This window comes from Elaeis guineensis, chromosome 7, assembly GCF_000442705.2.
Source record: "Elaeis guineensis isolate ETL-2024a chromosome 7, EG11, whole genome shotgun sequence".
NCBI classification, from domain to species: Eukaryota; Viridiplantae; Streptophyta; class Magnoliopsida; order Arecales; family Arecaceae; genus Elaeis; species Elaeis guineensis.
Window position 1 is genome coordinate 98,651,241 of NC_025999.2, and position 13,122 is coordinate 98,664,362.

At 40.5% G+C, this 13,122-nt stretch overlaps 1 protein-coding gene across 1 annotated transcript; it reads left to right on the plus strand.

The window, feature by feature from the left end:
• Positions 1-1,625: 1,625 nt before the first annotated feature.
• LOC105048141 (gibberellin 2-beta-dioxygenase 1) lies at positions 1,626-3,540 on the plus strand. Its single transcript, XM_010927355.3, has 3 exons — positions 1,626-2,112; positions 2,279-2,624; positions 2,969-3,540. Exons 1-3 carry the CDS (start codon positions 1,709-1,711, stop codon positions 3,206-3,208), a joined length of 990 nt encoding a protein of 329 aa, XP_010925657.2. The 5' UTR covers positions 1,626-1,708; the 3' UTR covers positions 3,209-3,540.
• Positions 3,541-13,122: the final 9,582 nt, after the last annotated feature.

Consider the following 13,122-nt stretch of genomic DNA (forward strand, 5'->3'; position numbering starts at 1 on the left):
ACATGAAAGCAGTTGGAAGTTAAGTAGTGACATCCGGACCATATTTCTCAAGATAAAAAAATACTTTATCGTATTTTATTTTTTCATACTCAACAAACTACATGCATAAAATAAAAAATAAAAAATAATCAATACTATAAGGATTGTTTACGAAAGTTTACCTGAGGTCAATTCAACTTTTGAGAAAAGTTCAAGAAAGACATTTTGACAAATAGAATTTTAAGAGAACGCTCTAAAATCAAGCGAGGCTCATTATTTCAAATGACTAACATTACAAGCTGCCTGTTCGGTCATAGAAAAAATTATTCAATCACGTGGCACAAGAGTATTTTGTTTAATAAGAATTGGTGCAGTACACAAGAAACTAGTGGTTGGCTACCACACCAGCATGAAGAGAATTCGAACAACTTTTTTGTCCCGATGACCAACACCTTATTACAATTCTTCTTTTTTAAGAAAAGAAGGATAATATAGAATTATGGTGACCAATCCCAAACGAAAAGTCGAAGTCCTGCTATAACACTACAATATGTGGTGCATGCTTGCAAAGATACCATGGCCATCTCCAAATTTGACAGCCTCACCATCCATCTAGAAGTTGTACTACGAGTTAGCTCTGCAAAGAACGGTACTTTCAAGATCTGCTATGAAGTAGTTGGCATTCACATATATTTGCTCACGTAGGATACATGGTTACTTTTGCGTGACCCGTGAAGTACGACTGGAAACCGAGCCCCCTGATGACGTCCAGCTCTAAAAGATCACTTTCTAAGGTCTATAGACCTTTCAATTGGAGAATAATAATGGAAAAGCTACCATTTCTGGATGAAAGATCTCTTTGGACTTTGAGTATTGTACAGCGGTGGATCATTGGACGGATTCGGGTTGCATCTCTCGTGCGCAAGGATGACAGTTCTTTTTTTTTTTTTTTTTTTCCTTCTCCCGATATTGACCGTTGCATTACTTCTGCACAAATCTCAAAACATTATGAATGTTTGAGATCATTGCTCTTCTGCATAACCATGAAGTAATCATTATGCAATCGGACAATAGATCCATACAAAGGAAGGTGAATTTTGAGATATGCAAAATATTCGTAGCAACAGTGATATCATGTTAAATTTATCGTAACCTAATAAGAATACTTGCATCTCATCGAGTACCATATATTTCATCGATTTCTGTAAATAATATCCCATACTAACCATCGATTTTTAATTTTTAATTGAATTGTGATAATTTTGATATGATATCATCATTGTAATGAATTTTTTTGTTAAGATACAACCCCGATCCATTTGAGAAACAGTGGAGGTACATGTGGTACCCTACGGAGGCACGTGTGATTACGAGAGGTATCCATGGCGGTGGCCGTGTGGAAGGCCAAAGACCACACAGTCGCAACTAAAATATCTTGTCGAGGGTTATGTTCCAGAATTCCACCTTTGCCCATAGCAACACCAAGTTCTCCTAAATAAAAAATCCTATTAAATCTTTAATCTTGTTAACAAATCCTAGTTAATTAATCCTTCCCCTAGTTTTCAACCCATTGTTTTTGCCTCGCTTTCTCTGCTGACACGCTCCCACTCCACGTTCTTATCGACAGATGGCCTCGACCTGCTTATATATAGCCCAGCAGCCTCCACGGGCTACCTCACACCCACGCCAAGGCTGCTCTGTTTTCCTCTGTTTTCGTCGCTATTGAGGCATGGTGGTCTTAACCAATACAACACTCGAACGAATCACCCTCCCGGTTGCACCCAAACCCAGCACGTATTTCTCCGGTATTCCGGTCATAAACCTCGCGCAACCGGGCTCGGAAACCCTCCTAGTGAGAGCCTGCGAGGAGCTAGGGTTCTTCAAGGTCACCAACCATGGGATTCCCATGGAACTCATAGCTAGGCTGGAGGAGGAGGCTGTGAAGTTCTTCTCCCTCGCCCAAGTGGAAAAAGAACGAGCAGGGACAGGTAATCCATTAGGTTATGGAAACAAGACCATTGGCCATAATGGAGATGTGGGCTGGGTGGAGTACCTCCTCTTTGATGTCACTTCCAAGCCTATGTCTCACACTGCACTAGCCTTTCTCGAAGAACCTTCAGCAAGCTCCTTATGGTAGGACGGTGCTTAAAAATATGTAGCTTCTCTATGGAAGTCTTCATAAAGCTGACAACTTTTGAACTTTTTATTTGGCCTTACTCTGGCAATTTTGGTTCTCTATAGCTGCTACTTTCTAAAAAATTCCTCCTTTTTTTTTTTTTCTTGGTGGGTTTTGTTGCAGCTCTGCTTTGAATGAGTATGTCTCAGCTATGAGGAAGCTGGTCTGTGAGGTTTTAGAGTTGATGGCTGAAGGGCTAAGGGTTCAGCCAAGAAATATTTTGAGCAAGCTGGTCATGGATGAGGAGAGCGACTCGATATTAAGGTTGAATCACTACCCTCCATGCCCCCACCTTCCAGAGCTGGACAGCAGCCTGACTGGATTTGGAGAGCACACAGACCCACAGATTATTTCAATTTTAAGGTCAAACAACACCTCGGGGCTGCAAATATATCTGAGGGATGGGAGTTGGGTTACGGTTCCACCTGACCAGGATTCCTTTTTCATTAATGTTGGTGACTCCTTGCAGGTAACGAACCATGCATCGTTTCCACCTTCCCTTTCTTCTCACAATATTCTAAACTCATGTTCTTAGTTGTCTCAACCTAATTAGCTCCAGTCTCACTCTCCTACTAACAAACTATATTCCTCTCTCCTCCAACATTAACATAGAAAGTTACATCCAGACCATATAACCTTGACTTTTTCCATTTCTTTATAGCATAACCAACCACAGATGCCGATCGATGGTACATGAGTTGGATTAAAAGAAAGCATTTTTCCATTTTTTAAGATTACATGGTAGTCGTGATAGTGTTGTCTCCTGTGTGTTTTGGGAATATATCTAATGGTTAAACTGTGGGCTTGTTCCAGGTTCTGACCAATGGGAGATTCAGGAGTGTGAAGCACAGGGTTTTGGCCCACGGTTTGAAATCCAGGGTCTCCATGATCTACTTCGGAGGGCCACCTTCTGGAGAGAGACTGGCACCCTTGCCACTGTTGATGGGAGAGGGAGAGGAGAGCCTCTATAGGGAGTTCACATGGTGCGAGTACAAGAGCTTCGCCCATGGAACAAGGCTGACTGATAACAGGCTGGGGCAGTTCCAGCGGTAGGAGGGTCACCGCTGATATCTCTGATGCATCGGCTTTCTTTAAATGGCCCAACATTGATGGCCCTGGTCAAAAAGAAGTCTCCCGAAGTTAACCCACGCTTCCCTGCCAAGTGCCAACTAAAGAAGGAAACAAAAAGATGTTACCTTTCTCTTTGTTTAATCCTTTCCATCCTCCCCTTCCTTTCTTCTATGCTGACAACCCATTTACTTTTGCATGGATTCCATGGAATCACAAAATCTAATTAAATGGGGCGTCGATTTCAGGTTGTACCAAACAAATGATGTGTCTGGTTATCATGGGACATCTAAATACAAACAAGTTATATTTTATTATGGTTTTAAGAAGATTATAATACACGATTTCGCTTGGCTAAGATCAAAGAGTGTTTTTATTTGATTCGGAGTATCTATATTCGATTACAAATTTAATATAGCGTTCTGATGGATCTTCGTCCACCTTTCACAAGAGGGAAAAGTAGAAAGAGAAGAAAACTAGCTTGTTGGGCTATCCATGTTCCAATCTATCGTCTGACCATGTAGTACCCTAGTTCTTCTTTTGTCATCAAATGGGTGGTTAAGATTTGTTTGTATGACAAGGCTAATATGCTATACAGAATGGAGCAAGTCTGGTACAGCTTGTGAATCTAATGGGACAGTGACAAAGCATTAAAAGTTTAATAAGGGTATTACATGCAATAAATGCTCGAGACTAACTATTCTCCATGGAATCTTTATGCTCTACCATATGGTAAAACCTTTGCTGCGCCATGGTTAGAGTCGGTAACTTAAACCTGAAAAAGACAAAGCTTGGAGAATTGGTCCGAGGGAGGGCTAAGACAAGGGCAAGCTTCTTTGCAAATTGGACACGGGAGATGTTGTTTCTTAGTATCTATATAATATTTATGATTTATTTAAGAAAATTTGTGTTGCATGGACTTTAAGGAGACTATTTGCTTAACTATCTCTTGAAATATTTAATTCAACATCACTCTGCAGAAAAGTAGTGATAGCATTGTCGGCTAGCCTTATCCAGTTGACTGGGCACTCCATTCAGCATTCCGAAATCTCCCTTAAATCCAAAGGTCATCAGCGTGCACCAAGAGAGGGTGCTTTTGGTCTCTATCCTCGTGCTCCTCTCTCTCAACATCATGTAGCCCCCACTTTCTATTTAATTTCTGGGTCATCTCAGACCATATACTATGTATCCATAATTTAATATTTTAATAGCAAGTGCCTCACTTACCTCATCTTCCTCTCAAAAAAAAAAAAAAAAAAAAAAAAAAAAAAAAAAAAAATATATATATATATATATATATATATATATATATATATATATATATATATATATATATATATCTTCATGATATATATTTCTCAAAAAAAAAATAATTAAAGCATTATTTTTCTTGAAGCAGTTTAGCATGTTGATTTCTGAGAGTTAATGTTGTTATGGGGAATTGTCAATCAACTCTAATGGTTGGATGTCTTGGATTTCTGTTTATATCTTTATAGAAACCTACGAGTTCTCTACGCCCCCCAAAAATAATTACAAGTCAGATATCATACTTATTTTTCAAAGAATGCCATGGGGCGTTCAACAATGAATATTATACTTACAAAAACACAATTCTCGATCTTTGATCGGACACTCATTCGATGTGTTTTTATTTTAAAGAAGGAGAACAGGTGCAAGTGGGGGACCATCTGAAAATTGGCATGAGGACAGGATCAGATTCAAGTCTCGATATCAACGCAGGACTTTTTAACTCAATTAATTGGTATGCCCTCTCATTTAATCTAACTATGTCTCATCAAAAACTTCGAGTCCTCTTTGTTTACTTTATTATATTTATATTTATATTTTATGAAAATATAGTTCTTTGTGTTGTAAATGTACTCATATATTTTAAACATGTTTATGCAAGTTATATACTTGATTATGCTTGTTTTGAACAAAATTAAACAGCATTGCCATGTTGATGCATGGACTTGTATAAATTAAATTAAATTGATCTCTTTAGCAGTCAATTATTGATTTGTTTTCCAAGCTATCGAAGTCCATCATGTATGTTATTCTGTTGTAATAGTTATCATGTATGTTACAACTATACGTTTGAATTATATATATATATATATATATATATATATATAGAGAGAGAGAGAGAGAGAGAGAGAGAGAGAGAGGTGGATGGCATGCGAAAGACATGCTCAATCATGTAGCGTGGCAGGATAGTACGCTTGACTGTGCGATGCCCCGGATTAGAACAACATACATCAATAATAAGATAGATTTGTGAGAAAAATAAATTTGGATGGGAAATTTAGGAGAGAATAATAAACTTTTTATTCATTAATAAAGGTATACAAGACTCACTAGGCAGAGTAATATTTATTATCCCCAAGATTAATTAATAAAGTGCGAGATGATAAACTCCATGAGTGGACTGGACTAGGAGATGAGGAGACCGGAGACCCTTGATTATTCACCAATATCAAGAGCCAAGCTACTAGGTTAATTGTTTGAGGCTCAAATTAAAGCAGTACTAAAACGACACTATGGTAGTGTTCTCCATTACTGAAGTCGAGAACGAAACTAACTGTTCACGTAGCTCTCCTCCACATTTCTATGAGGACGTCCTTCTGGCGGAGACATTCTTAAAACCCAAGCACACCACTCCTCAGCCATAAGCCCACTCCATATAAAAATTGATTCCTAGAATGACTCATAGGATGACTCAAATATACAACTTAATCTATCTCATTCTAACACCACCGACATGGTCAGCCCATTTGTGCACCAGCCAACTACTGTCCATCTTTAACTTGTTGAAAGTATGTTCTGTTATTTGAAAGGCACCTTAATCACAGTCTTCACTTAATCAAATCATCCAATAACAAACACCTCATTGCTTAAACTATGATCTCTCATTTCTAGTATTCAAGCTGAATGTCACTCCCTAGACGTCTTCGCAGCTTCATAAACTTACTAGACAAGCCAACCATTGTGATAACATCAAGGCCACCTATTTAGCTGGTCAGTACACTGTTTTTAAAGCACGAACAGAGAACATATAGAAATTGGTTATCATTTTGCGCACGAAAGAGTTGTTCTAGGAGAATTAGTGGTTAAGTCTATTTAATTTTATAGAAGACTAATTAGCAGATTTACATCAAAGGCCCCTTCCTCTCAGCGTTTTGGACGACTTCGGGTCAATCTCTTGATGGGTGCTCCATGCGCAGGTAACAAAGTCCATTATGTATATTATTATGTTGTAACAGATAGTCAGTCAGTTACCACGCATGTCATAATTGTATATTTGAATTCTAAATAACTAGAGAGGATTCTGTGGATGGGATTTTAGTTTAGCCAACCTTAGTATCCCCTTGTTAACCATTCCTCTTTGACTCAAATTGATTGAATCTTGTTCACGTCCAATTGGAATTCCATTAGCCCCCTCTCACCTCTCTATCTGGCCCGTCTGCAATGATGACCATAACGCATAAAAGCAGCCATTTAAGATCGACAAGGAGCAGCCTTTTAGAAAGATTACAGGTAAGATGAGAACAACTGTGATGCATGGGTTGATAGGTGACAGCCGTGCACTAATAAAGGAATGCTTCGGATGGGGGTGTGGGATCAAAGTCTGGGATCCACCTGAGCCCCGAGACGAAGGACCCAGGATGTAGCCCCGGTCAAAGTGGTATTATTGGGTAGAGGACTTCACTGGGAGCGATGGCCATAACCCCATGGACCTACCCGGATTTCGTGCCTTTTAGTTGAGCAGCCTTGCTCTTGTTGATGAGGATTCATGGTAGGGTTCGTTTGTTTGAAGGCCTGAACCTGATCTTTTTTTCTAATGCCTTCCGGTGTATTCCAGCAGCTAGGTGTAACTCCCTAACTAGTACGATGTCTGTCTCAGTCTGGTTTGATGAATCTGTCTGAAAGCTCGTATAGGTGGTTGCTATCTGATGATCTCCGAGTTGTGCAGGTAAAGATGGATGAAAGGGAGACCTGATCCTGAATATTGGATGTAGGTGGAGCCCAGTGAAAGGGTGCTATACTATGGATAGTGTTATTTGACGAGCACAAGGAAAATTATCTGAATATCATTTGTGATAAAAGAAAAACGAATCCATATTGACGATATGATGATATCACATTACGTGGAACATTGCATCTTTCTCCTTCATTGTATATCACCAAGAATTATCACTTCTAAACAAGTTGCATGCTTGGCTATAGCAATTGCAACCCTCTCTCATATCAAGGAGGTTCTACGTTTCCAAATAATGGAATGTGATTTATTCAATACTTCATCAAAGTAATGCTCATCAAATTTTATTTTTAAAAAAATCATGCCAACAGCTACTAGCTTATTTTTTGGGTCGGTTCAAATTTTAATGGTGATGAACTATTATTATATGGTAGTAATGAAAGCTTCTGAACACAGTTTGTTCTTCTTTGCTTGGCAAGTAAAGATTCTAGGTTGGAGTCTTTGAGCATGCAACTTCACGTACTTGCCAATCCTATCTTTTCCCTTTTCTTTCGCTTCAAGTGGAGTACAAGTGGATGTGTGGATGGGCAAAAGAATGTAATACAGGGATAGTTTAGGGAACAGAAAAAAAACCATGTCTCGTTTATTTTTGGGAGAATTTCTTTCAAAAAAAAAAAAGAAAGAAAACAAAAGAAAAAGAAATAACCACATCGTATCGAACTCCATGGTATCAAACGAGAGGTAGTTCGAGGCCCTCAAATTCATTATTTTATGGGGATACGGAGTTGGAGGATTCCGAAAGTCGAGTATTTCGAAGAGTATGAGTAATTCCCACGATGTGCACACTAAAACTTTTACAAATCTAGTTTGAATGGGAGATCTCGCCATTGAGTTTTTTGAAAAAATGTAATAGAGAAGTAAGGTACTCCCTGATTTATTAATGTGTAGGTGTTAGTACATGATATGGAGTGCGAGGCTACCTCAGGTACGGGGTCTGTTGGTTTTGAAGGGAAATTAAAAATTAAAATTTTACACTTTCTTCTCCAATCAAAATTTTATTTTTCGTGGAGTTTAATATCATATTAAAAAAATATATATATCTTGAAGACCTCTTTTTTGGACCTATGAACATGTGCTCCAGCTCGGCCCCCACGCATGCAATAGTGCCGCACCCACATCCTGACACGGCATACATTTTGTTTCTCTAAATTTTATTTTTTTTATTTTATTTTTTTCGAACGTTGTGTTTTGCCCGTTTAGAATGGATGGTTACGAGATTAACATTGGTTTAGTCAGACTGTGAGCCTATAAAATGGCTCTATAGTGGAGAGATTGAGTAGAAAATACTTGCTCCTTCCATCCTTCTGATCTCGTTCATCTTCTTCATCAGTGTTTTCTTCCTAAAAATCTTTTCTTGTTCCTTTGATTGTTCGTCTGCTGGTCAAAACTCTGTCATCTTATCAACGGTCATGTTCGCAGAAAAGATTTTTGGTTGTATCTTAAGATGGATTTTTCAAATCTGATTTTGCACGAGGATCGAAAATCGTATTAGGACAGTACATTGTACACTTTCGGTCTGTAAGCTTTAGATTAATTTAATATTAATTTTATATTAATTTTATATTAATTTAATATTAATATTTATTTATTAATTTAATTAATTAGATTGCAATCGATTTTTGTGGGAAAAAATTTTCCTAACATGATCAACATTTGTTGTGTCTCGAATAATCACCGACCTACTTATCTCAAAGCTTTTTGAGTTGGAGTGTTTTTGTTATTGCACAAGACCAAGATTTCCAAAGACTGTTAAACATCAAATTGTTACCATATCTACCCCATCCATGGGATATACCCAGATCCATGGCAGCTCATATTGTCTAGATATGGCAGAGGCGATGTAATTCTTTCAACCGCAAAATCACTTCTACTATTTTGTAAATATAGCTAGCTGCCCTATGTGTAAATAGGAGGCAATAGCGATTGAGATATGCTCTCAAGCTCTTTTCATTTCTTCCTTTTTATTATTCTTTAATGACTGTTTTAAACGTTGGAGGGTCTCGATTGGAAACAATTCTGATAAGTAACTTGATCCGTAGATAGGGTCGTACCCTTTTGACCGATTTGATGATGGTATTTAGCCGGCTCAGAGTTATACGCGCTCGTGACTTCCAATGGCTCACAGGATCGAGGCGAGGTGATTGGCGTGGAGCACGTGGCGTGTAGGGTATGAGTTCACCGTGTGAAGAGCCTCCCGGTGGCCTGGTCGTCCTCCCATGCGGGGCAAGCATGTCGAGGACACCAAGACACGAACCAGCGTGCAATCAGCGTCCACCAAAGAGAACTCAAGTCGGTCAAATGGTAGAATTTTTGAACAAAAAGATGGATTTACACACGCGCACAAAAAAAAAAAAAATATTTCTTACGGGATACTTCAATGGAACTCCAATATTAAGTCGGGTATCAATGAACAGTAGAAGAGAAATGTGGACAGAACGAGAATGAGAGAGATTTGAGGAGCTTATTTTAGAGTCTCCTGTCTTCTTCTTCTTCTTCTTCTTCTTCTTCTTTTCTTTTTTTTTTTTTTTTTTTTTTTTTTTTTTTTTTTTTTTTTTTTTTTTTTTTTTTTTGTTAGGAATCTCTCCCTCTATCTATAGGAGAGGCAAGCGGCCATTCCTGCAGTGAGCGGCAATCATATTTGTGGGGATTGTAAGAGCACTAGTCGGGTCCTGCTGGATATGACAACTCACCCTGCCTACATATTGTTTGTGGGGATAATTCGGCGTATGCTTAGGTTAGAAGGAATAATCTTTTCTGCATCAATTACCACACATGAATATTTTATCGAATCCATCACCATTGATTTGCCAATTAACTTGTGTTCTAATAAAAAATTCTGCAAATTACACGAACCATTTCTTACCGCTTGAGAAATCTCATATCCAGTTAGCATAATCTCTATGGCATTACTCTTTTTCTTATGAGTAGTGTTGCACTCAATCCCCTGTCATCTGTCACCGGTGAAAAATATTTACAAGATAAAATCCTCACAGATAAGATCGGATACAATTCTGATCTGTAAGGACTTTATCTTGCAGGTGCTCTTCATCGATGACAGATGACAGGAGCTTGGCCGCAACAAGTAGAGTTAATCAAGAGCTGACCCTTGACCCTCAATTATATTTAATTGTAGTTGGATTTTAGGCCGAGTATTTTTAAAATTTGATATTTTTTGTGCCAACTCTAACCAATGATCAGTTTTTGCTCGTAAGTAAAATGATTTTCTGTAGTTGTGAGCAAGCCAATCTAGCATGTATGTGCTGGAAGTCCACACTTTGCATGCACCTTTCTTCTATAAGAAAAAAATGTGTATGAGTGAAATGAAAGGAATTAATGAATGAAATGGGAATTGAATGCACAATGCTTGTCAATTATGCTCGACATCTCCACTTCTCATAGGTATAGACCAAAAGATTCGCTATATTGGGCAAGATAACCTAGTATACTGAGGGTTTGATGCATGGCCCATCTCTTTGAGAAATAGACGCACCATCCGTGATCAAGGCAGTGCATATGGTAGCAAACCCTCCTCTACGCATGGAGGCGTAGATAATTTGTGAAACTTTTGAAAGCAGCAACATTAATATTTGAAGGACCATTATAAAATTGATTGTTTCAACCACTTCTTTATTCTTTGAGGGGTCAGCCAATCTGCTGCAGAATCGAGTCCCTGGATGTAGACTCCCTACAAATTTTGTAATACTTCGATAAGATATAGTTTTATACATTTCTATTGTAGAGTCAATTGCAACCCACCAAAGCCATGATGCTGGATTTTATCTTATTTGGAGAACCTAATACCCAACTAATCTTTATCATCTTTTGAGTAATAATATCTCTAGTTATATGCAGAAATCAGTTTCTAAAAAAATATAATAATTGAACTTAATTAAAACCCTTTTACTTGGAGGGATAGTGCCAATGGTCGAAGCTACTAGCTGCCAGCTAGGCATTTTGTATTCCTTTGTTTAGCCATGGACCAATAACGAAGGTCCAACCCATCACCAATGTCCAAATTTGAAACACCACTTATGTAACTCTAATGCCCCAATGGGGACATAAATTATGTTATTTATATTTGTCCTAATACAAGCCAGGTTGGTACCACAAACTATTTTTGTCTATTGAGAAATTACAGTGCCAATTCCCAATCAAACATGTATGTCCATTGATGGGTCCAAGAAACAAATATATCCTACACTAGATGCATCATATATAACGGCAATATAGCATGCCAATTAAATTTCTGGATCCCATTCATCATATGGTTCTTTTTTTTTTTTGATAGATCATATTGCTCATTTCGGATTGTCATCTCTTGTAAGTCATAGTTTCCCTGTGTATTGCACCAAGCCATCCATACCCGGCTGCGACTTAGGTGAGGGATGGTGCGGGGATTGATAGCAGCTCTAAAAAATTGAGCACCCCCCGGACTCTTGTAGCTCCCAGGAAATCAGCTAAAATTTTGAAATATGTCAACCATTTTAACAACGCCATCCAACTCGCCCGACATCGATGGGGAGTTAGAAAATGTGTGTCTGTATATATATATTGGGGAATACCGACCGACCTCGCTTACGCCGATTTATAATCGGGCCTATCCGACCGACCGACCGGCCGACCGACCGATCGCCGGACGCCATTACCGACCGATTAACGGCTCTCAACCGACTGAGGATGTGTCGGTCGGACAGACCTTTTCCACTCTCCCGACCGACTGCACCAGGGAGTCCGATGGCCGACTCTCGCAACATGCCCGACTGACCATCGGAGGGGCCCGAATCTCCACCCGACGCCACACAGCTGACCACCGACCTAAGGTCGGTCGACTCCTCCGATCGTCGTACAGCTGTCAGAGACTGTCAGCCCTGACAGCAGCATGCGGCACTGCCGCCTAAGGGCATTATCCCACCTAGGGCATTGTCAATCCTAGTGATTTGACAGCCCCACGGCGATGTGACACTTTCACGGTGACTCTGACAGTCTACAGTGAGCTGACAATTCCTCAATTGTCTGCACCATTAATGACGGCACCATACTACGCTCCACTATATATATCGGAGAAGGCTACAGTGCTAGAGGCCCTTCAAAAAAAAAACTCACAGGCTTGCTCCCTTCCTCACCCTCTCGTTGAGCTCCTTGTTTTCTTCTCACTGTTGCCTAGTCTCCTCTCTGACTTGACCGCCGGAGGGTCCCCGCCGGAGCTGCCTTCGGTCAGTGTGGACTTTCTTTTGCAGGCGCTCGTTCCCGGGACCAAGCGACGAGGAGATTGGCCGCAACAGATTGACGCGTCAGGAAGGAGGGACGCAAGCAGTAGATACTAATGACAAAGACAAGAGCTCAACGATCGAGAGTCACCGGGTCGGCGAGACGCTCTTCCCGTCGGGAAGAGACCTCTCCGCACCCTCCGCGGCGGAACCTAGCTCCCCGCATCCCGTGGTCACCACGGAGGCGCAGATCGCGGCGATCGTACGATAGATGACCGTGCTGACGGACGCCGTCAAAAGCCGCCAGCAACAACCCGCACGGCTGCCGCTATCACCGGCCGGGCAACCAGCGGCGCGTCCGATGCCCTCCAGGAGCAGCCGCCGACTCCCGCACCGATCTCCGTCGTCTCCGCGGGAGTGCCTGCCACAGCGCTCCCACAGAGGGGAGGAGGCGCGGCCGCGGCGTGATGCCATCGGTCCCAGCAGCTTTCTCCCTCCCAGCTGCAACGAGTAAGGAGGGAGAAGCGACCGCGGACGCCGTCCGCCTCCCTTTCGAAATCTTCCGGAGACTCCACTCCTGGGGTCTCCCAGCACCAACGGACGGACGACTACGAACGTCGGTTCGAGAAAATCGACCGTCGGCTCGTGCAGTT

Coding starts and splice junctions, on each gene's coding strand:
- LOC105048141 (XM_010927355.3), top strand. CDS start 1,709: ATGGTGGTCTTAACCAATACAACACTCGAACGAATCACCCTCCCGGTT. Junction 2,113..2,278: donor CCTTCAGCAAGCTCCTTATG/GTAGGACGGTGC, acceptor GTTTTGTTGCAG/CTCTGCTTTGAATGAGTATG. Junction 2,625..2,968: donor ATGTTGGTGACTCCTTGCAG/GTAACGAACCAT, acceptor GGCTTGTTCCAG/GTTCTGACCAATGGGAGATT.